This window comes from Equus caballus, chromosome 25 (assembly GCF_041296265.1).
Source record: "Equus caballus isolate H_3958 breed thoroughbred chromosome 25, TB-T2T, whole genome shotgun sequence".
Classification (NCBI taxonomy): domain Eukaryota; kingdom Metazoa; phylum Chordata; class Mammalia; order Perissodactyla; family Equidae; genus Equus; species Equus caballus.
In genome coordinates, this window is record NC_091708.1 from 41,376,350 (window position 1) to 41,399,281 (window position 22,932).

General features: G+C 61.4%; 1 protein-coding gene across 6 annotated transcripts in view; it reads left to right on the top strand.

The window, feature by feature from the left end:
* HMCN2 (hemicentin 2) overlaps window positions 1–22,932 on the top strand; it is a 146,970-nt gene that overhangs the window by 58,259 nt on the left and 65,779 nt on the right. For all 6 annotated transcript variants that reach the window (XM_070251672.1, XM_070251673.1, XM_070251674.1 and 3 more), the window contains 15 exons: window positions 3,305–3,432; window positions 6,209–6,463; window positions 7,076–7,162; window positions 10,554–10,748; window positions 13,193–13,323; window positions 13,643–13,790; window positions 14,196–14,328; window positions 15,104–15,258; window positions 16,315–16,593; window positions 18,055–18,336; window positions 19,100–19,208; window positions 19,420–19,589; window positions 21,027–21,181; window positions 21,644–21,740; window positions 22,310–22,405. In XM_070251672.1, the coding sequence (XP_070107773.1) occupies window positions 3,305–3,432; window positions 6,209–6,463; window positions 7,076–7,162; window positions 10,554–10,748; window positions 13,193–13,323; window positions 13,643–13,790; window positions 14,196–14,328; window positions 15,104–15,258; window positions 16,315–16,593; window positions 18,055–18,336; window positions 19,100–19,208; window positions 19,420–19,589; window positions 21,027–21,181; window positions 21,644–21,740; window positions 22,310–22,405 (2,420 nt within the window). The remainder of the gene's footprint in view (window positions 1–3,304; window positions 3,433–6,208; window positions 6,464–7,075; window positions 7,163–10,553; window positions 10,749–13,192; window positions 13,324–13,642; window positions 13,791–14,195; window positions 14,329–15,103; window positions 15,259–16,314; window positions 16,594–18,054; window positions 18,337–19,099; window positions 19,209–19,419; window positions 19,590–21,026; window positions 21,182–21,643; window positions 21,741–22,309; window positions 22,406–22,932) is intronic.

Here is a 22,932-nt window from a genome sequence, read left to right on the forward strand (position 1 = left end):
GGGCGCCACACGGAGCCATCTGGCTGCTCACGCCACAGCCGTGACCTGGCGGCAGCTGCTGAGACACCACACGCACGCAGCAGCAGCGTGCCTCTGCCCCTCCCCGGGCCGCAGCCCCACACCTGCCACGGAGCCTCTTGGAAAACGGGGGATTGCGGGGAGCGGGGAGAAGGGCTGCCCTGGCTGGTGCTTTATCCTTTCCTGAGTCTAGCTGGAGTCGGGGTGGCTCTGTGCAGGTCTGGGTTAGGCTCTGGGGAAACAAAGTCAGCTAAGACGGATGGGGGTGTGTCTTCTTGGAGCCCACAGGTGACAGGTGGGCACAGCCAGTGTGGCGAGAGCGCCTGGGGAGGCCTCTGCCGGCCTCGGCTTGTCTGTCTGTAAGACGGATTCTCCCTTCTTTCTAGTCCTTCCTTTGTGAGCGGCATTCCCCCTCTAGGAAACGACCGGGGGGCTGGTCACGAGAAAGACAAGACGCCTCCTTTTATTGTTGAGAATTATTTCCACTTTTGGAAGTTTCTTTTATTATTTTGCTTTTCCCAGAAGCTCCCCCTTCCTATCCTTTTAAGGGCTGGTGAGGGAGGAAGCGAGGGTTCTATGGTTTCTAAAGTTCTCAGAAGAACTAGAAGGCAACCCCTGAGATAAAGGAGCCCAGAGCTGCCTTTTCAAATATGAAGAAATTGGGGTTCGGAGAAGTCAGCTGCCCTGCCTGAGGGTGCACAGCACGCCTAAAGCAGAATTGGACCTTGGATCCGGAACTCCCGTTCCCCGCCCAGACCTCTTTCCACTGACCCATGCTGTGTCTGCTTCGCCAGCCGAGGTTTGCAGCGAAGTCCCTAGAGGGAACTGTCCCTGGCCCGAGGGGGACTGAGGGTACATGTTTCAGCCTCAAACTGATTTGGCTCTTGTTTGGTGGATGTCAACATTATTTAACTTAAAAAAAACCATGGATGAGAAAAACCAAACCTGGGCGTGGAGCCACGTAGGGGAAATATGTACCTGTCACAGGGACAAATAAGCATCTGTGTGTCCGCTTTGGAAGAGGAAGGGGTCTGCTCCGGGCTGCCCAGCTGGTGGGAGACTGGAGGCCAGGACTCAGGTGCTGGGGGGAGGGGGTCCTTCCTAACAGCAGGGACCTCACTGATCCCCGACTGCATCCCAGCACCGCGGGCTCTTCATGCGTCGTGTGACTTCATCCTCGCCATCTCCTGTGACTCCAGATGAGGACACGGAGGCTCCTTGGGAGATGGAGTCCTTGGCCCAAGGTCAGCTCATAAGAGGCAGAATGGTGCTTCACACCAGGGCCACTTGCTGCCACAGCCCCACTTCCATCCGCTCCTCCGGCTGCTTCTCAGGGCAGGGGCACTTCCCAGTGTCCCTGTGCAGTGTTCCCAAGGGGTGGTCGCCTGACCACCTGCATCAGAGCCACCTGGAGCCTTGGTAGAACCCCAATTCCTGCCTTCCCCTCAGTTGGTCTCTGCATGTTTCACACAGAGCTGAGAGAGTCTAAAGAGGAGCCCCGCCCTACGAGGGGAGAGTGATGGGGTCTCCACTGTGAAAGCTGATGGCATCTGAGCCTCTGGCTCCTGGGCATGGGGGGCACATACAGCCGTGTGCAGAGAGCTCTGCTGCTGAGAGGAGAGAACGAGTAGAAGAAAGAAAAAATTTAAAATATTTAAATGTCCACTAAAAGGGGAACAAATTAATTAATCGTGAAATGATCATGCAAGGGAATACTACACAACCATGAAAAAGGAATGAAGGCGACCTACACACACATACACGATGCCATTAATGTAAGTGTCTTAAACATTGTGAAACTGCACTGCAGATTGTTCATGGGGGCACTGCCATCACCAGGGTGACAGCTGACGTTGAGCGCCTCTGTGTACCTGAGTACCTGGGGGCGCTGTGCTGTGACTTAGGTCATTCAGTTCTCTGGACAACCCTATGAGAGGTAAGCACCACTGTTGTCTCTGTTTTCCAAAATGAGACAACTGAAGCACAGAAAGGTTAAGTGACTTGCCCAACCTCACCCAGCAAGCACATGGCAGTACCAGATTGGACCCAGGTGGTCCTGCCCAATGGCTGGGCTCTAGAGGCTGCCACCCGGCATATCATTCACAACATCCTCAGAGAACTTGCCCCAAGTGCCTGCAGGATGCTGTGGACAACCTGGCGGAGGGGGCCGCTGGCCAGGGGATGACTGCTCCACTTTACAGAGGGGAGACGGGCCCTGCTCGCAGCCCGAGGCTGCGCAGAGCGAACTGCTGGCACCTGTCTGACGAGGGCAGGCCTGGCACTTTGCTGCTAGCTGCCTGGGGGACCTGGCTCCCGTCACCCCCAGGCTGTGCGGGAGGAAACTGAGGCTCAGCAGAAAGGGGAGTGGGGACCAGGATGGGAGCCCAGGCCTACTGGGTTCTAGAGCCAGCTGTGACCTGGCCAGCTCAGGCCGGGGGGCTGGCCTTTGGGGCCCCCGCATCTGTGCTGGCCACTTGCACTCGGGGCCCCCTGGGGCCGGTGGCCGCAGCTGCCCTCGGGGTCTTATGGGACAGGGGCTGCACAGAGCCAGCACATATGGGCCGGTGACATCATGTCTGCAGGGTCCCTCTGGGGTCCAGCCCAGCTGCAGGAGCCTGGCGGGGGGGTCCCAGCTCCCTGTGGGATGGGGGCCAGGTGACGTCAGCAAGGTGGGCTGGATTGGGGAGGGCAGTGATGGGACCTCCACAGCTCCCTCCTGAGGGCCCAACACAGCTCTGGACGACAGGACACCACAAGGGCCTCTGGGCTGGCAGCTTCTCCCTGGAAGCTGCGGGAGGGGCCTCCAACGGGGCCTCATGCCCCCTGGGCAGGTGGAGGAACGGCAGGGGTGTGTGCTAGAGAAGGGGGAGTTACCGGCGGCCAGGCCCAGGCCCTGGGCTGAGCACACGTGGAATCCATTCCCCAGCCCCAGACGCAGGCCCCCTTAGCAGGCCCATTTCGCAGGTGAGGAAATGGAGGCTCCGAGAAGTGAAGGGACTTGCTTTACCCAGTGGGAAGTGTTCAGGGTTTGGACTCGAACCCAAGTCGGTGGACTCCTAGTTCAACGCTCTTTATCTGTCACAGCAGTTGGAGGGGGACCTGGCTGTGGCTCCGGGGTTCAGGAGAGCGGAGGCGGGGCCTGGGGGAGGAGTGAAGGGTGGGTGGTGGACATGGCCTCAGTCCTGGCAGGCTTCCGAGGGGAGGTGGCTGGTTCAAGTTGGATCTTGAGGCCTTTCCAGCAGAGTGGGGTCAGTTGGGGTCTCACCAGTGCCCTTTCCTCCCACAGGCACGGCCTCCTCCGGTCCGGCTCCCTGCGCCTGGCCCAGGCCCAGGTCGGTGACAGTGGCCTCTATGAATGCACAGCCAGTAACCCCGCGGGGTCTGTCTCTCGGCACTACATCCTCATGGTGCAAGGTAGGGCCCCGCCAGCGGCCTCCATCTCGAACCCTCGCCCTGCCCTTCCCTCTGTCCGTCGGGCTCCCAGTGCCCCCTCCTCTGGCTCCACGCCGGGCTCTGTTCAGCTCTTCCTCCCATCACCTCCACTCCTGCCTTCCTCCCACTTCTCCCTCTCCGGTGTCCCTTGGTTGGGGCCTGGAGAGGCTGTTCGGAGGCCCCCTGAGAACGGAGGGCAGGGCTCTGGGAGGGCGTAGGGCAGTGGGGACTCGGGGGTCCGGAGGGGGCCCCGTGAAGGAGGAGCCGTGGAGGGTGGGGTCTGAGGGTGCCTCTGCCTCGTGCGGAGTCCAGCCCTGGTGCCCGGGGTTGGCGGTGCCCAGAGGGATGCCAGTCTGAGCCCTGGTCCTGCTGGGAACCTCTGAAGCCCCCAGGAGGCCCTCTCCAGCCCTGCCCTCCCATGCCCGTTCAGCAGGGCACTGGACACGCTCTGACCGGAGTCGCTGCCCTCTGAGCGCGTCCTGTGGGCCAGGCCGTGCTGGGCCCTCTGCCGCACCCCATCCTCTCGGGCCCAGGCTCCTGAGTGCCTGCCGTGGCTCTGGTTCCCCTCGGTCCGGAGGCCCACGAGTGGGCGTTCGCCTGGGCGTCCAGGTCCCAGTCACAGCAGCCAGCTGGGGGAGCCCTCCTGCAGAGAGTGTGGAGCTCGCCATCCAGGGAGCCCGTCATCTGAGCGGGGCTCAGCTGACCAGTGGCCCTGGGCCAAATCTGATCCACCCTGTTTTCATACGGCCCATCGGTGAAAAACGGTGTCCACATTTTTAAGTGATCAGGGCGAAAAAGACAAATAATATTTTTTTTTTTTTTTTTTTTTTTTTTTTTTTAAAGATTTTATTTTTTCCTTTTTCTCCCCAAAGCCCCCCGGTACATAGTTGTGTATTCTTCGTTGTGGGTTCCTCTAGCTGTGGCATGTGGGACGCTGCCTCAGCGTGGTTTGATGAGCAGTGCCATGTCCGCGCCCAGGATTCGAACCAACGAAACACTGGGCCGCCTGCAGCGGAGCGCGCGAACGTAACCACTCGGCCACGGGGCCAGCCCCAAGACAAATAATATTTTATGATGTGAAAATTATATGAAATGCAAATTTCAGTGCCCATAGACACGCGCTTTGTTGGGGCGCAGCCACACGCATTCATTTATGCATCGTCTGTGTCTGCTTTCACGCTGTAACTGAGGGTTGAGTCGTTGCGACAGAGACCATCTGGGCTGCAAAGCCTCAAATATTTACTGTCTGGCCCTTTACAGAAAAAAGCCAACTCTTGGTCTAAACTAATTCCCCATTTTACAGGGGGACAGGCTGAGGTTCAGAGAAGGAGGGGTGTCTAAGCTTTGCTGTGGGTTTGCATGAGCGTATGAGAGGCAGAAGCAGGCACAGGATGAGGAGCAGAGCCTCAGAGCCGGCAGGGCTGTGTTTGAATCCTCATTCTACCACTGCCTGGCTGTGTGACCTTAGGCCAGCTGCTTGGCCTCTCTGAGCCTTGCTCTCCTTATCTGTAGAGTGGGAGCCACAATAATGCCCATCCTCTAGTTGGCAGGAGGGGTATGGAGGACATCAGGCCTCAGCACAGTTATTGTTTGCAGCAAATGTATGTGTGAAAGACCAGACGGTGGGCAGGGCAGGCAGGCAGGCAGAGTGGGTACACCCTCACGCCCCTGGACAGCGAGACCCTGGGCCGAGGGGCTGATCTCTGCTCAGGGGCCATGTCCCCACAGATGCTCTTATCTCTGGGCTCCTCCTCCGGAGCTGGGAACAGAGTGGGAGTTCCCCAGCTCCTGCCAAGGGCCCAGGACACTTGTCCCCGTCTCCCGTGCAGCTCCCACAGCAGGGTGGCCCCTGGGCTCCGAGAATTCTCCCCGGCCCGGCTGCCTGGTCACACAGACCCAGGGGTGGGGCCACACAGCCGAGGGGGTGAGGGACTCTGGCCAAGTCACAGAACCTTCCTGAGCCTCAGTTTCCTCGTCTGCGAGATGGGGACGACATGCCCCACCCTGTGGGAAGGAGCAAATGAGACGGAGGATGGGAAAGTGACTTGAAAACACAAATATGAAAGAAGTGAGCCCACCGCCCTCCCCACAGCCCAGGGAAGGAGAGCGAGATGGGAGCGAGGGGGTTGCTGGCCACAGCACTTTGGGTCCCGCGGTGGCCTGGCTCTGCGCCGGCTGCCGTAACACCGCGTCTCACTTCATCCTGGTCTGGCCTTGTGAGCAGGGGAAACTGAGGCTCTGGCCGGGGCAGGGGCCTGTGGCCGTGAGGGGCAGAGCTGTGATTCAAACCTCCTGTGGGTGCTGCTGCTCTGAGTCAGTCTCTCCGCCACCCTGGGCCTCAGTTTCCCCATCTAGCACTGAGCTGGATGTTTCCCAGCTGGTGGTTCTCAAACGGTGTGGGGTGCACTTGGGTCTGGAGTAGGGGTGGGGGCTGAGGAGGGGGAGGGGTGGGAGCTGAGGAGGGGGAGGGGTGGGGAGGATAGAGAATGGAGGAGAAATAAGCTGAGCCCGGAGGAGCAATTCTTTGACAGGAGCACGTGTGTTCACGTGAAAAGGCCAGATTCTACTTGCATTTGGGGGGCTGCATGAGGGTCCCACTGTCTTTTCTTGGCAAAATGAGGATCGGTCAGCCTTACACGGCCCCACAGTGATTTCTGCTGGAGCCATGGGGAGCCCTGCGGCAGGTTCCAGTGGGTCCAGGCTTGGTGACCCCCCTGGGGGTCCCCCTGCCTTGATGTCCCCTCTGTGGTCCTGTCAGTGCCCCCACAGGTGCAGCCGGGCCCGCGGGTCCTGAAGGTGCTCGCGGGAGAAGCGCTGGACCTGAACTGTGCGGCCGAGGGCAGCCCGGAGCCCCGGCTGAAGTGGTTCAAGGACGGGGTGGCCCTGCGGGGTGGGCGGCCCGAGGGCGCCGTCCACTTTGCAGCCATCCGGACCTCAGACACCGGGACGTACCGCTGCGAGGCCTCCAGCAGCGCCGGCCTGGATGCCTGGGAGCTGGAGCTCAGGGTGCTGGGTGAGTCTGCACCCCTGCACCCCAGAACTCACCTCTCCCTGTCCCCCAGCAGCATCCTGGCTCTCTGAGATGCCTGACCCCTCCCTTCCTCCCGGCCCTGTCCCCATGGCGGGGGCTCGGTCCTCTGGGGGGGACAGAAGGTGCCCGGGCCCAGGTCTGGCTTCTTCCATCTTCGAGCTGGACAACCGCAGGCTGGTCATTTACACTCTCTGACCCTCTGTTTTCTGCCCCGTAAAATGGGCCCAATAATATGTGAGCGATCAGTGAGACAATGTGTGCGAAGCGCCTGGTGCGTAGAGAGTTCTGGATCAGTGGTGCTCACATCTTAACTGTGGGGAATTTAGAACAAACTGGGAAAGCCGCTGCTGGAGGGACGCGCAGGACAGGACAATGCCCAGGCTCGGCCTCCCGGGCCCGCGGGGTGGTGCGTGGCCCTGGTGGCTGCTCCTTGGGCCACCCTGCGGGAGGCTGGCCAGCACCACAGGCCCTGACTCGCCCCCTTATGCCTGGGGCTCGGGAGTGAGACACCTTCTACCCTGGCCCTGGGTTCCTGGGGGGAGCACCAAGCTTTGGGCTCAGGGGTGTGAGTATGGCCACGTCACCTCCCACCAGAGCCGCCGTACTGGGGGACCGATGAGACCAGTGGTCTGCTGGAGAGAGTGGCAGGAGAGAACGCCAGCCTGCCGTGCCCTGCCAGAGGTGAGGCGGGACAGGCTGGGGAGGAGCCCGGCCACACTCCGGCACCCTGGGTCACTCCCTGTGGGTAGAGCTCACGGGTTACGAGGGTTATGGGGTCCTCACTCCTAGCCAAGGCCATGCCAGGCCTTTCATCCCACCGATAACCCTGTAGGATGCATATAAGCATTAGCTCTTTTTTATTAGAGGCAATCTAGCCCAGAGGGGTTAAGTGCTCACCCAAGGTCACACAGCCAGGAGGTGACTCACAAGGTGTGGTGTAGTTTGCCCCAGCCTCAAGTGCCCACTAAGCAGAGGCCACTCGGTGCCTGGGGATTGTAACAGCTGGGGCTGAGGAGGGCCCGAGGCTCCCAGGATTGGGGCTCGGTGGCCCCACCTCTCCCCAAGCGCCAGACTTTCTCATTGGAGGCCCGATTCCTGTGCCCTGGGTAAACCAGCCCTCTCAGGGGCCCCCTTTGGGGCAGGAGCACAGTGTGGGGCCGAGATAGACACCTCTGGTCAATGGCCCAGCGCTAAAGCCTGCTTTGGCCCTCTGGGCTGTGCAGCTTGGGGCAGCTTACACCTCCTCTCTGAGCCTCCGCTTTCTCATCTGCCCCGTGGGGTCATACCAGTCCCTCCGTGCAGGGCTGCTGTGAGGGCTCAGCGGGACGACACGAGTCCTAGGTCCAGACACCGTGCCTGGTGCATGGTAGCGGCTTGGGGAGGCGTGTGGAATGGGCGCCTTTGCCTTCTGTAAACCTCCGCGGCACCCGCGCGTCCCGCCGCCTGCCCCGGGGGCCTCGGTTGGCTTTGGCCCTTCTGTGACTGGCGGGAGGACGCGCCGTCGTCCGTGTCCCCTGCCCCGTGCCCGCCCCCCGCGCGCTCTCTGGAAGGGTGGGCGAGAGCCCGCAGGAGCCTGGAGGGCCGCTTGTAGTCTCAGCTGCGCCTCCTCTTGCCGCGGGGCCCTAGGGAGCCCCCAGGAGGGACAGAGGGAGCGGCGGGCAGGACGCGGACGCACCCCCGGGAATCTGCAGAGCCGCCCACCTGCAGGGCCCCAGATCCCGACTCGAGGCCGGGCCGCCACCTTGTGTCGATCTCTGGTAACAGCAAGCAGCCCTTGCACGCTCCCAGGACTGGGGAGGGGGACCCCCCAGCCCCAGCCCCCGCCCTCGGGGCCCCACGTGCTCACACCGCCCGGGTTCATCCCTGGCAGGTCAGGGACTGTCCTCGGGGCCAGCCTCCAGCTGCGTGGGCAGGACCCCATGCGGTGGACACAGAGCAGGCGGCTCCCGGGGGCGGTGCTGGGTGCTGGCGCGCTGCCCTGAGACCTTGGGCTCCCAGGGCAGGGGGTGGGGGAGTGGGGTGGCAGGAGAAGGCCCGAGACCCGGGCTGGAGCGGGGAGCCCCGGTCCCTGCGTGGGTGGCGCCATCGGTCTGCTCCCGATGGGGGGGCAGGAGAGGCCAGTGATTCTGACACATCCCTGCGGCTCTCTGCCCCGGGGATGGGAGTGCCGGTGAGACGAGTGGTCTCAGTGACCCTCGGAGTCCCCTGGAGCCTGCCTCACAGAGCTCCGCGCAGCCCTGTGGTTGGGGCTCCCTTACCCGTGAGATGTTTCAAAGCCGAGCGCCCCTCTAGGCCAGCAGCTCTGACTCCTCGTCCCCTGGGTGGCGGAGGCTGGGAGTGGGTGGGCTCTCGGGAGAAGCTCAAGGAGCTGAGAGGGACACAAGTGTGTGTGGGGTGTGTGTGGTATGGTGTGTGTGATGTGGTGTGGTGTGTGTGTATGATATATGTGTGTGTGTGGTATATGTGTGGTGTGTCTGTGGTGTATGTGTGTGTGTGATGTGTGTGTGTATGGTGTGTGTGCGTATCGTGTGTGTGTGGTGTCTGATGTGTGTGTGGTATGGTGTGTGTATATATGGTGTGTGTGTGGTATCTGTGTATGTATGGTGTGTGTGTATGGTGTGTGTGTATGGTGTATGTGTGGTATCTGTGTATGTATGGTGTGTGTGTATCGTGTGTGGTGTGTGGCTCTACGGGAGGACAGACATGGGGATGAGTGGCCTGCAGGAGCGAGGTGGCCTGGCCGTCCCCTCCCAGCTGGTAGGCAGAGGGTCATATCTCAGGCGGGAGCAGTCAGTGCAGGCGGAGCGGGCAGGGCCCCTCCCGACGACGACGAGGATGCCAGGATGCCTTGCATGTGCCACATCTTGATCCTGCCCCCACGCCCTCCCAAAGGAGGTGGCCCACCTGCCTCTGCAGGCCCCGAGAGAGGATAAAGGAGCGAGACCGAGGGAGCGCCCCACACTGCTGGAGCCGGGGCGGGGGGTGGTTAATGATCATCGGTGTTAGCAATGGTTGTGCGTCCCCATGACTCGTGGTGGCAGTGGAGTGACAGGTGCCGAAGGTGCTGACCTGCGATTTTGGGGGAGCGTCCCCCACCGTGCTTCCTGCTCGGCGCTGGTGGAGGTGGGAGGGCCGGCAAGGGCTGAGGGGACAGAGCTGTGGGCTGGGGCTGCCCTTGTCCAGAGGGCGCTCAGCAAGGCTGGGGCTGAGCCCTGCCCGCTGGGCACCGCTGCCTCCTGAGCACATGTGCTGCTTGGAAGGCTGGGTCATTCCTGCAACACCAGTCTGAGGGCCTACTGTGTGCCTGGCACTCTATTGCACACCCCCTGTGTGCCAGGCTGTGCACACCGACCGTCTGGTGGCAGAGTCAGACATTGAACAGTCCAACGTGAGGAGTGTCCGGGAAGGAATCCGGGGGATGGTGGCCCTCACAGTGCGGCCGGACTGTGTGGCTGGAGGTGCCTGGCCCAGTGCCTGAGAAGGGACGAGCAGGCTGAGCTGAGCCAGGCTTTCCACCATCATGCTTTGGTCCTATGGCACAGTGCAGGTGCTGAGCATGGCAGGCTTGTTCATTAATGTAGCACCTACTGTGTGCCAGGCACTGGGCTTGCTACTGAGAGTGCAGCAGAGAACCAAGCAAAGGCCCTGGTCCTGTGGGGGGACACAGGCAATAGACGAAACACCCAGATCGGTGCGTCTTATGTATGTGAGGAAGCTGGAGGTGGTGGGCAAAGAGAAAGCGCAGGGCCTTGAGGGGGTCGGGAGGGCAAAGCCAAATGGGGTGGCCCCATGGGGCCTCTTTGAGAAGGGAGCCAGAGAGAGGGCTCTTGGCCCCTGTGCCTGTGGCCCTCAGGGCACTGGGAGTGCTGGGACACATGGCATTGGGTGGAGAGGTGGCGGGTATGTGGGCACCTGCAACTCTGATGGAGCTGCTCCTCCCGGCCTGGGGCATGAGGAGGTGCCTGGAACCATACACCAGAGGGTCAGTGACATTTGCTCAAGGAGGTGCTATGTGGGTGTGGAGGGGGAGGGGACAGGGTGTCCATGCTCATGACTCCGTGTGCCTTTCCAGGGACACCCAAGCCGCAGATCACATGGCGGAAGGGCCCATCCTCGGAGCCCCTGCGTGGCCGGCCCGGTCTGGCGGTGCTGGATGAGGGGTCTCTGTTCCTGGCCTCCGTCTCTCCCACTGACAGTGGGGACTATGAGTGCCAGGCCACCAATGAGGCGGGCTCTGCATCCAGGAGAGCCAAGCTGGTGGTCTATGGTGAGCAGGACCCCAGAGCTGGGGGACGGCTTGTGCACACCTCCTGACGGGACCCCAGGATGCCCCAGTGTGGCAGCACCAGCGCCCCAGGGCCCGAGAGCTCGCCCGGGGGAGGCTGCAGGTCCTTGTCCTGGGTGCCTGGCGGGGAGGGCCTGAGGGTGTTGGGAGAGTGTCAGGTTGCATGGGCACCCTCTTCCCGAGAGACCCCCCCATGGAGACTGTGTAAAGGGAAGAACCTGGAACTCCATAAATGGCTTTTAAAATGGTCTAGCTGGTAAATTCATTTTAAAGTGAGCACCGATGGCAGTGGAGAACCCCAAAGCCCACTTCCGGTGAAAATTGCTGAAACTGACCCCAGGCTCACATCCTTCCGTCAGCAGGGCAGCTTCCCACACTTCCCACCCCCTATCCATCCTCCATCCATCCTCCATCCATCCCCCACCCATCCCCCACCCATTCCCCCAAGCATCCCCATCCATCCTCCATCCATCCCCCACCCATCCCCCACCCATCCCCCACCCATCCCCCACCCATCCCCCACCCATCCCCATCCATCCCCCATCCATCCCCCAACCATCCCCCACCCATCCCCCACCCATCCCCATCCATCCCCCATCCATCCCCCACCCATCCCCCACCCATCCCCATCCATCCCCCATCCATCCCCCACCCATTCCCCCAAGCATCCCCATCCATCCTCCATCCATCCTCCATCCATCCCCCACCCATCCCCCACCCATCCCCCACCCATCCCCATCCATCCCCCACCCATCCCCCACCCATTCCCCCAAGCATCCCCATCCATCCTCCACCCATCCCCCACCCATCCCCCACCCATCCCCCCAAGCATCCCCATCCATCCCCCATCCATCCCCCACCCATCCCCCACCCATCCCCCACCCATCCCCCACCCATCCCCATCCATCCCCCACCCATCCCCCACCCATTCCCCCAACCATCCCCCACCCATCCCCCCATCCATACCCCATCCATCCCCCCACCCATCCCCCACCCATCCCCCCATCCATACCCCATCCATCCCCCCATCCATCCCCCCATCCATACCCCATCCATCCCCCCATCCATACCCCATCCATCCCCCCACCCATCCCCCACCCATCCCCCCATCCATACCCCATCCATCCCCCATCCATCCCCCTATCCATCCCCCACCCATCCCCCACCCATTCCCCCAAGCATCCCCATCCATCCTCCATCCATCCTCCATCCATCCTCCACCCATCCCCCACCCATCCCCCACCCATCCCCCCACCCATCCCCTCACCCATCCCCCATCTGTACCCCCATCCGTACCCCCATCTGTACCCCCATCCGTACCCCCATCCGTACCCCCATCTACCCCCATCCATACCCCCATCCATCCCCTCATCCATCCCCTCATCCATCCCCCATCCATCCCCCATCCATCCCCCCACCCATCCCCCACCCATCCCCCCATCCATACCCCATCCATCCCCCCACCCATCCCCCACCCATCCCCCCATCCATACCCCATCCATCCCCCCACCCATCCCCCACCCATCCCCCCATCCATACCCCATCCATCCCCCCACCCATCCCCCACCCATCCCTTCCAACCATCCCCATCCATCCTCCATCCATCCCCCATCCATCCCCCATCCATCCTCCATCCATCCTCCACCCATCCCCCATCCATCCCCCCACCCATCCCCATCCATCCTCCACCCATCCCCCCATCCATCCCCCCATCCATACCCCATCCATCCCCCCACCCATCCCCCCATCCATACCCCCATCCATACCCCCATCCATCCCCCACCCATCCCCCCATCCATAACCCCATCCATACCCCATCCATCCCCCCACCCATCCCCCCATCCATACCCCCATCCATACCCCATCCATCCTCCATCCATCCCCCATCCATGCCCCATCCGTGGTGCCGTGCAGAGGGAGGGAGCCCTTCCCCTCAACACGTGCATCATGGAAGGAGTTGGGGAAGCAGGTTTAAAAGCTCTTGATGGGCCTCCTTCCACCTCCCCCTGCTCGTCACGTAATGACTTGCCTGGGAGGTTTGTTGCAAAGACACACCCAGGCCCCACCTTCAGAGATTCTAACTCGGGAGACCCTCCCAGGTGACCACCACAACAGGCTGGGTGCTGAGCCAGGTAGATCTGGGGGCTCCGGCATCTTGCAAAGCTGGATGTCATAGAGAGTGGCACAGGGCCTGGGTGCAACCAGGGTGTGCGGGTCCCAGGGCAAGGCTGCCGCAGCCATTCCCAGGTCTGCACGGCTCCTGGCGGCCAGATCCGGGGCTGGGGCGGGCATCCTGGGACCCCAGAATCTGGGAAAGGGCGGAAGTCGGGGCGCCTGTCGAGGCCAGGAGGAGCGGCCCTGATGGGGCCTGGGGGCTGTGGCTCTCTGGGGAGGGGGCAGCTCCTCTGCTTCTCCTTGCTCCGAAGTACCCCCCAGCATCCGAGAGGACAGGCGCAGGACCAACGTGTCAGGCATGGCCGGGCAGTCCCTGACGCTGGAGTGTGATGCGAATGGCTTTCCAGCCCCTGAGATCGTGTGGCTCAAGGATGGGCAGCTGGTGGGTGTCCCCTACAGTGGCCGGGCTGTGGGATTTGGGTAGGATATGGCCTTCTGGACGGGTTCCTGCATGTGCCAGGTGTGGCAGGGAGATGTGACAGGTGTCTTTGGGGATGCACTGGGGCTCAGGGTGGGGGAGGACTGTGTTCTCATCATGAAGCCTGGAGGGCTGCATGGTGGAGAAGGCACAGCACATTCTGGGAATCAGAAGCCCCAGGTTCCTGTCACCAACGAGCTCCCTGGGCCTTAGTTTCCTCATTGCTGATACTGGGGGGTGGCCAGACCCTGCTCACTAGCTCCCTCTGGCCTCTTCTGCCCAGATCCCCAAGGTGGGCAGCCACCGCCTCCTGGACGGGGCCCGGGCCCTCCACTTTCCCAGGATCCAGGAGGGCGATTCTGGCCTCTACTCTTGCCGGGCGGAGAACCAGGCCGGGGCTGCCCAGAGGGACTTCGATCTCCTCGTGCTCAGTGAGTGAGGCCTGAGCCCCCAGCTCCAAGCGTGCCTAGCCCTGCAGCCCCTACCCTTTCATAGGCCGGCCAGGGGAGAGGGGAAGCCTGGCCTGCTGAACTGGTGACACAGAGAGCCCATGACAGATCCAGTCCCAGTCCTTGCACAGCCATCGGGACAGACATTAGGCCACCACATAATGAACCCAGTGGTTTCTGTTGTGCGATGTGCTACAAAGTCGTGCAGGCTGCTGAGGAAGCACAGAGCGGGGCCCCATCCAGCCAGGGTCTGGGGCACTCCCCACGAGGAACGGAGGGCGAAGGGAAGGGTGCACCCAGCAAGGGCTCTGCACAGGCAAAGGCCCTGCGGTGGGTGGGGCTTGCAGGGTTGGAGGAACTTTCACCCCCTGCCCTTCTGGCCCCCAGTCCCTCCTTCCATGCTCGGATCCGGAGCTGGGGCCGCCCGGGAGGTGCTGGGCCTGGCGGGTGCAGACGTGGAGCTGGAATGCCGGCCCTCGGGGGTCCCCACGCCCCAGGTGGAATGGACCAAGGACGGACAGTGAGTGGCCCCCGGCGATGGCGTGGGGGTGCTGCCCAGGTCTGGGCCGGTGGTTGGGGGCTCTGGGGAGGACGAACTCTGTGGGGGCGCTTGACAGGTATTGCAGGTGCCACCCAGGGCCCGGAAGAGGGCAGCGTGGGCACCACCTGCCCAGCCTGGCATCGTGCAGGTGACAGCCTGCCCTCGCCCGGCAGGGTTTTCTTACCACTCAAACTGCTTTCCTTTATCTTGTTTAAACTCTTTACTTTTTTTAGTTAAAATTTACATAGTGTGAAATTAACCATCCTGAAGTGCACACGTCAGTGGCATTGAGTACATCCACCGTGTTGCACAACCTCTATCTAGTTCCAGAACATTCTGTCACCCCAAAGGAAACCCCATACTCATTGGCAGTCACTCTTCTTGCCCCTTTTCCCCAGCCCCTGGGAACCACTAATCTGCCTTCTGTCTCAATAGATTTACTATATTTCATATAAATGTCACACAGTTGTACAACACGTGGCCTTCCGTGTCTGGCTTCTTTCACTTAGCACGCAGTTTCCGAGGTTCATCCGTGCTGCAGCCGGTGCCAGTACCGCATTCCTTTTAGTGGCTGAGCAATATTCCGTTGCAGGGGTCGATCATATTTTATGTACTATGCCTCTGTTGATAGGACCTTTCAGCAACTGTGAATTTGTCAACCTCTCTTTTCCCCAGCGGCAGCCTCCCCGCTGTGCAGCCCGCCCCTGCCAGTGCCCCAGCCTTACTGGCGGTATTCTCTTGACCATCTTTCCAGACCTGTCCTTCTGGGAGACCCCCACGTCCAGCTCAAGGAGGACAGCCAGGTTCTCAGAATCACCAACAGTCACCTCGGGGACGAGGGAGAGTACCAGTGCTTGGCCTTCAGCCCAGCCGGCCAGCAGGCCAAGGACTTCCAGCTCAGAATCCACTGTGAGCCCAGCCCCTTCCCAGCCCTCAACGTGGGCTGCTCGCCAAGCTTCCCGCCGGCTGCTCACTGCATGGAGGGAGAACGAGCGCGGAAATGGGGGCCCTCGAGGAGCAAGCCCCCAGTCTAGGAAAGCTGTGAGGGAGGGACAGGAAAGCTGTGGGGGAGGGACAGGGGGAAGCTGGACCAGCATTCCTCAAATCCCGTTGTCTGCATTTCAGCTTCACAGGTGTTACTATTTCTGATAGCACTTGGGATGGTTGATTTTTAACTTATTCTTTACGTCACGTTACTTTTCTTTACGCTGACACTCATTTATTTAAAAGGATATGTAATATCTTAGCTGTAAGTGGGGAACCAGGGCCACTTGGCTTTCATGGGGGGAGCTGTGAACATAAATGCAGGAGAAGAGAGCGCTGGTGAAAATCCTCAGGCGTGAACTGCCTGCAGGGCGTGCTGAGCTGTCTGCTCTCAGGCAGTAAAAAGGGCAGGGTAGAAAGTGCTAGAAGGGTGAAGTACACGGTCACACCAAGCAGCCTTCCCTGTGTCGTAATCAGGATGGAAGGAGGTTTGGGAAGGCGTAGCTGTTCCGTGATGAAATGCAGTGTTATTTCATCCATGCCCATGGACCCCTAGCATCATCTTGGGTACCACTAGGGGTGTGCGACCTGCCCCACGGGAACCCCTGTTCTGGTCCAGCCATTCATTTTACAGATAGGGAGACTGAGGCCCAGAGAGGGGAAGTGACCTACCCCGGGTCATGCAACAAGTTAGGGGCACAGTGGGGTGCAGAGCCTGTAACCTGAGGCCCCCTGCCCAACCTCTGCAGTGTGATGTGCGATATGTGACCTCTTGGGATGACCAGGCTTGCTTCCCATGTCAGCATTTCCCGAGCTGGCCTCTCCCATCTGTCCCCAGACACCCCCCTCCCTGCCCCCCATGCCTTCCCAGCCCTGCAGCAGGAGCATGTGACATGTGCAGTGCTTGCGGCCATGGGCATGTGCATGCCGCTCTGGGGATGGGGCTCACTTTGAGCTCCCTCCCCCCATTGCCCTTCTCAGCACCTCCCACCATCTGGGGCTCCAACGAGACAAGCGAAGTGGCCGTCATGGAGGGCCACCCGGTGCGGTTCCTGTGTGAGGCCCGAGGAGTGCCCACGCCTGACATCACCTGGTCCAAGGATGGGGCCCCACTCCCCCACGGCACTGAGGCCATCTACACCAGGGGCGGCCGGCAGCTGCAGCTGGGGAGGGCCCGGGGCTCGGACGCTGGCCTCTATACCTGCAAGGCCAGCAACCCCGCGGGGGTCGTGGAGAAGGCCACCAGGCTGGAGGTTTATGGTGAGTGGCCAGAGGTTGCAGCCGCAGGCAGTGGTCAGCTAGGGGCAGTGGCGAGACTCTGGGCCTGGTGGCCTCTACGTGTCTCCAAAGGAGGGGAGTGGCTGGAGGCCCAGGACAGTGGGACCAAGGAGTTAGCCAGAGAGAAGGGTCATCTGAGCTGGGCCAGCTTCCCTCAGATGGGGGAAACTGAGGCTGGGAGCAGAAGGGTCTGTCCAGGGGCGCAGGCAGAGCTGAGTCGAGAATCCAGGTCTCCCCTCTCGGTGTAGAGCTGTCACTAACCTCGTCCAGACCCGCACGACCCCTACTGATAGTTAACTGCTCTCCATTAATCCTCCACTGTGAGGGGACCCCGGGGCCCTTCACAGCATCAGTTAGTTGCATGCTGGTGCAGGGCCTTGGGCCCTGTCTCCCCACTTGCAGATGAGGGTGGTGAGAGGCTGGCCCAGGGCCACCCGCTATGGGGTGATGAGACCTGGCCCACATCGAGGGTCTGACTGTAAACCTTGCACCATCACCCTCCGTGTCACCCTCCCTGAGGGCCTTGCCTCTGAGGACTCACAGGGAGTTCAGAGGGAAGGGCGTGTGCAGGTGGGAGAGAGGGTCTCGGTAGGGGAGTTTGGGAGGCCAGAGGGCAGGCCAGGGGGGTCATCTTGGCCCTTGCAAGGAGGCAGCTCAGGAGCCACGGCCCCCAAAGATGCAGACTGCTTGGATGCTGGAGCCCCAGGGGGTCCCCCCCAAAGGGAAGCTGGGCTGTGCGGGGTCTGTGGGCAGCCTCTGAGGACCAGCCCAGCTGCCAGCTTGGGGACTCTTATTCGGGGATCTGATGGGAAACACACGTGTGTGTTTTCATAAAATTTTCAAAGGGGCTTGTGACCCACGTCAAAGCACGTCCCAGTCCATCGTCGCCCCATGTGCCCTGGCAATGGCTCTGTGGGCTCAGCAACTTGGGGACCCTCCCAAAGGAGAAGAGGGAAGCCCCCCGCCCCCCACTTGGCTACCCCCTTGGCCTTCGAGGGCTGAGTCAGGAGCCCCCACAGGCCAGGCCGTCCAGGCTGGGGCTGGCCCCAGGCGTCCACTTCCTCAGGCCAGGGAAGGGAGTGGCCCTGGTCTTGGGCCCTGGGGAGCCTATTGCTTTGAGTTGAGCAGGTACTGAGACCTACTGTGTGCAGATACTGAAGACACATGCAGAGATGCTGTCGTTCTGCTCATGATGAGCTCGCAGGGGTAGCAGGGGATGGAGAGAAGATGCAAACAGTGTCCAGGGAGGGGGTGCCCCCCACGCCGGAGGAGGGAGAGGATGCTTCCAGCCATGGGCCTGGGAAGGCTTCCTGGAGGAGGTGATATCTGAGTGGGGGTTTCAGCTAGTGGAGGTGAGGAAGGGGGCATTTCACACAGGGTAGGGTCTGCAAGGGGCTTAACCAGGCCTGCTGGTCCCTGAGCAGCCCCATGCCTCTTTCCTAGTCCCGCCCACCATCCAGGGCGCTGGCGGAGGGCCTTACATGGTGAAGGCCGTGGCCGGGAGGCCCTTGGCGCTGGAGTGTATGGCCAGGGGCCACCCACCCCCCACCCTCTCCTGGTACCACAAGGGGCTGCCCGTGGTGGAGAGCAACGAGACGTGGCTGGAGGCGGGCGGCGGCACGCTGGGCCTGGAGAGCCCGGGGGAGGCGGCCGGAGGCCTGTACAGCTGTGTGGCCAGCAGCCCCGCCGGGGAGGCCGTGCTGCAGTACGTCGTGGAGGTGCAGGGTGAGCCAGGCCTGTCCTGCCCCGGTCACCTGGGCTGTGGGGCCCCGGGTCCCCGCAGCCCCCGGAGGAATGGCAGTGGTGGAGAAGTGACCGGTGCCCCTGTACTGCATGAGACGGATCAGGACACCGGGCCCTGGGCTGAGGGTCCCGCAGAGCTAGCAGGGGGCAGGGTTGAGCCCAGGAATCAAGGTCCCTGCTCCTGCCTAGGACCCTGGGCCAGGTCACCCAGGACAAAGGGCACTGCTCTGCCTTCCAGGAGATGCTCCCGGTCAGCGGGATGGAAGTTATGGAGAACTTCCCGAGGCCCAAAGCTGGGCGGTGGGCACTAGTCCTGGGGCCGGGCGGGGCCTTTGCTGTCTTCCATTCGACAGACATTTCTCGGGCATTAACTCTGGGCCGGCCCGGTGTGGTGTTGAAGATAAAGCAGGGCGCCAGGCAGACGGGACTCGTGAACCCTCCGTCTGGTCGGGGACAGACATTGAATAAACAGGCCAAGCCCGAGGGGAGGCCAGGGACTCGTGAACCCTCTGTCTGGTCGGGGGCAGACATTGAATAAACAGGCCAAGCCCGAGGGGAGGCCAGGGTGGCCAGTCACCCTGCCTTGGGTGGTCCTGGAAGGCCTCCTGGAGGAGGGACCCTTTGTGGGGGGACTTGAGGGGTGAGGTGAGGCTTGGGCATTGCTCTGGGGACACTAGGGACTTGGAGGGGGCTGTAGGCCAAGATTTGCTCAGCTCCAAGCACCCGATGTTGGTCCTGCCCACAGTGCCCCCACAGCTCCTCGTGGCTGAAGGCTTGGGCCAGGTGACCACCCTTGTGGGACAGCCCCTGGAACTTCCCTGCCAGGCCTCAGGCTCCCCAGTGCCCGCTATCCAGTGCGTATGGGGCAGTGGCGGCCAGGGCTGCGGGTGGGGGGGTGGGCAGAGTACTCATACTTTGGGGGTGGGTGGGGATGGAGTATGAAAGAGACCACGGAGCCAGGGACGTGCGAGCAGCGGGGAGATGCCACCAGGCCTCCTGGCTTGTCCTGCCCACCCCGCCTTCCCTGGTCTCAGGCTGACCTGTCTCCCTCCCCACCCACCTTAGGTGGCTGCAGAACGGCCGCCCAGCCGAGGAGCTGGCCGGGGTGCAGGTGGCCTCCCAGGGGACCTCACTGCACATCGACCACGTGGAGCTCGGCCACGCAGGCCTCTTTGCCTGTCAGGCCACCAATGAGGCAGGCACTGCGGGGGCCGAGGTGGAGCTGGCTGTGCACGGTGAGGGGCCATGGGCAGCCCGAGGTGCCAGGGGTGGGTGGAGCCAGACGGCCAGGGCCACGTGTGCCTTTGGCAGGCCTGGCGGACCTGGGAAGGGCATGGATGGTGCTTCTGGGCTGGACTTCCCAGCTCCTTAAAGAGATGCGGGTGTCGGGGGGCTAGTCTCAGCTGCTTGCCACGCTTGTCACCTGTCCAGTCCACCAGCCCTTGCTCCCCTCCCAGCCTGCCCTCTCTCCACTCTCTCTCTTCATGTTGACGCACTGAACTTTGCTCAGCCCTTTAAATACATCAGCTGTCTCACGTCCAAGCCTGTGAATGCTGTTCCCTCTGCCCGGAACATTCTCCCTCTTCTTGTTTGCCCGCCTAGCTCCTCCCTAAAACTTTCAGGTCTGCCCTAAAAACACCCGCTCCTCCAGGAAGCCCTCCTTGATTTCACTGTGGTTCTGCTCTGCACTGCCCAGCCTCTTGTGGCCATAGTCTGCCACCTGCTGTATTGGGATTGTTGGTTTGGTTGCCCATCTGTGCTGCCCAGCTCTGGGAACTCTGAGGGGGCAGGGCCGTTGCCTCCTTTCTCTGCTGTGTCTCTGTGCTGAGTACAGAATAGATGCTCAATGTACATGTGGATGGATGGATGGATGGATGGGATAACTTTTTTTTTATTGAGGTTGTGATAGTTTACAACATTGTGAAATTTCAGTTGTACGTTATTATTTGTCAGCTACCATGTAGGTGTGCCCCTTCACCCTTTATGCTCACCCCCCACCCCCCTCCCCCTTGGTAACCACTAAACAGTTCTCTTTGTCCGTGTGTTTGTTTATCTTCCACATATGAGTGAAGTCATACAGTGTTTGTCTCTGTCTGGCTTATTTCGCTTAGCATAATACCCTCAAGGTCCTTCCATGTTGTTGCAAATAGGACGATTTTGTCTTTTTTATGGCTGAGTAGTATTCCATTGTATATATACCACATCTTCTTTATCCAATCATCAGTTGCTGGGCACTTGGGTTGCTTCCACATCTTGGCTGTTGTGAATAATGCTGCAATGAACATAGGGGTGCACAAGTCCCTTTGGATTGTTGCTTTCGAGTTGTTTGGGTAGACACCCAGTAGTGGGACGACTGGGTCGTATGGAAGTTTTATTTTTAGGTTTTTGAGGAATCTCCATGCTGTTTCCCACAGTGCCTGCACCAGTTTGCACTCCCGCCAGCAGGGTGTGAGGTTCTGGATGGGAGAATTTTTAAAGGGAAAGACCTGCTCTGCCAGCCCCTGGCCCGGCGCTCTTTCCTCTAAGCCAGGTGTCTGGGGGGTTGAGTCAGGAGGCTTGAGGCCGGCCCCGCAAGGCCGCTTCTACTCCCCAGGCGTTGAGGGGGTTGATGGGTGCCCGCTGCCCGCCTCCTGGCCCTCACGCGGGCCCTCCCGGCCTGTCCCCCTGCCCAGAGCTCCCATCGGTGGTTATCGTCGGGGATGAGAACATCACAGCCCCTTTCCTGCAGCCTGTGACCCTCCAGTGTGCAGGGACTGGGGTGCCAACCCCGAGCCTCAGCTGGTGGAAGGATGGGGTGGCCCTGGCAGCCTCAGGGGGGAACCTGCAGGTACGTGCTGAAGTCACAGGGCTGGCGGGGCAAGTGGGTGCAGGTGGAGGTGCCCTGGAGACCCCGAGGGGGCCCTGGCAGCCTGGGAGGTAGGACAAGCATTGACCCCACTCAGCCTGGGCATGCTCAGTGGACCCTGGGGCGCTGGGGCTGAAGGAGGGGGCCCTCAGCCTGGTCCAGGTCTCTGGAGCTTCAGCTGTCAGAGGGAGAAAATGAGGAGAGGGGGAAGTATCCCCCAAATCAGAGGGATTCCCTGGAATCTGAATGCACAGCTCATCCCAGACCCCAGCTTGTCCCCATGCCTCGCTTCTCCTGCCCCCGGGGTCTGCCGCAGCCTGGCCACTCACCCTGCCCCAGCATCGCTCTGACTGCCTGCCAGTTCTGGGCTCTCTGCCCATCCTGTATGCCCATGGCACACCCTCTGCTCATCCTCCTCCTCCTCCTCCCCACCCCCACACCCAGATCGAGAAGGTGGACCTGAGGGACGAAGGCATCTACACCTGTGCCGCCACCAACCTGGCTGGGGAGAGCAAGAGGGACGTGTCACTCAAGGTTTTGGGTGAGGACGTGGGTGCCAGATGGTGGGTGATCCCCTGAGGGCCCTCGGGGCTGCCCCGGGGGGGTCGGGGAGGAGAACCAGGTTTTAGAATCATAGTCCTGCACTTAACTTGAAGAAGCAGAAAGTCGTTTGGTCTGTGGCCCCTTTTGGCTGTTTTCTGTGGGAGTTTTAGAGGATAAACTTGTCTGCAATCGTGTTTAACTTTGCTTGTTTTATTCATTTTTGGGTTCCTGTACGTCCTCGCGTGTGTGGGCACATCCCTGCGCTTGTCACTTTTCATGGCTGTCGGAGATCCCTCCCCCTCTCCCCCCGCCGTGCCGGATATCGACTGTTCTGGGGGGCTGGGTGCTGGGGTCGACCTTGTCATCCGGTTGCAACAAGGGTTGCAGCCCATTGCCTTTGTTCCTGGGCTCGGGCCAGGAGGGGGTTCCTTGGTCAGAGGACATGAGCCGTTTGGGGCTCTCATTGCCCAGGACCCCTGGGGAAGGCTGGGAAAGGACACGGCATGGCTGAGATTTGAGCTGCTCAGAGCCCATACCACCACGCCAGGGCTCTCCTTGTCTCCCCAGTGCCCCCCAACATCGAGCCGGGCGCCGTCAACAAGGCAGTGCTGGAAAATGCCTCAGTGACCTTGGAGTGTCTGGCTTCGGGCGTGCCGCCTCCCGGTAAGACCCCTCCTCTTGGCTGGAAGCCACCTCCTGCCAGCCCCAGTTCCCCATCTGACGAGGCCGAGGACAAAACAGGATGAAGTCGGTGTGCCTTCCCTCTTCCTCACTTCCTTCTCGGAGCTGTTAATTCACTGCCCATCACATGCCCGTCACGGCCAGGCCCAGTGTCTGCAGCAACCCTGTGGGGCTTCTGCTCAGTTTGGAACTTCACAGGGCCACCCTGGGGTGGGGGCGAGGGACCAGGGCCTCCAAGTCCCCATCCATCTGGGCTTCTCTAGACCAGCAGTTGAGGAAAGGGCTGGGAGCCTGGGGCTAGGCGTGAGTGTCCAGCAGACAGGATGGGCGCAGGGGGAGGGTCCATCTCTTGTCCCCCATCTGAACCAGGTCGCCCTGCTTTGCCTGGGGTGGCGAGCCCTACAGGCATTTGCATCTCCCCTGGGGGAGCCCTGTTTTGGGATGGGCCCTGGCAGGATGTGAGGAAGCTGAGGACACAATTGGTCCATGCTTAGGAGGCTGCTGTCTTG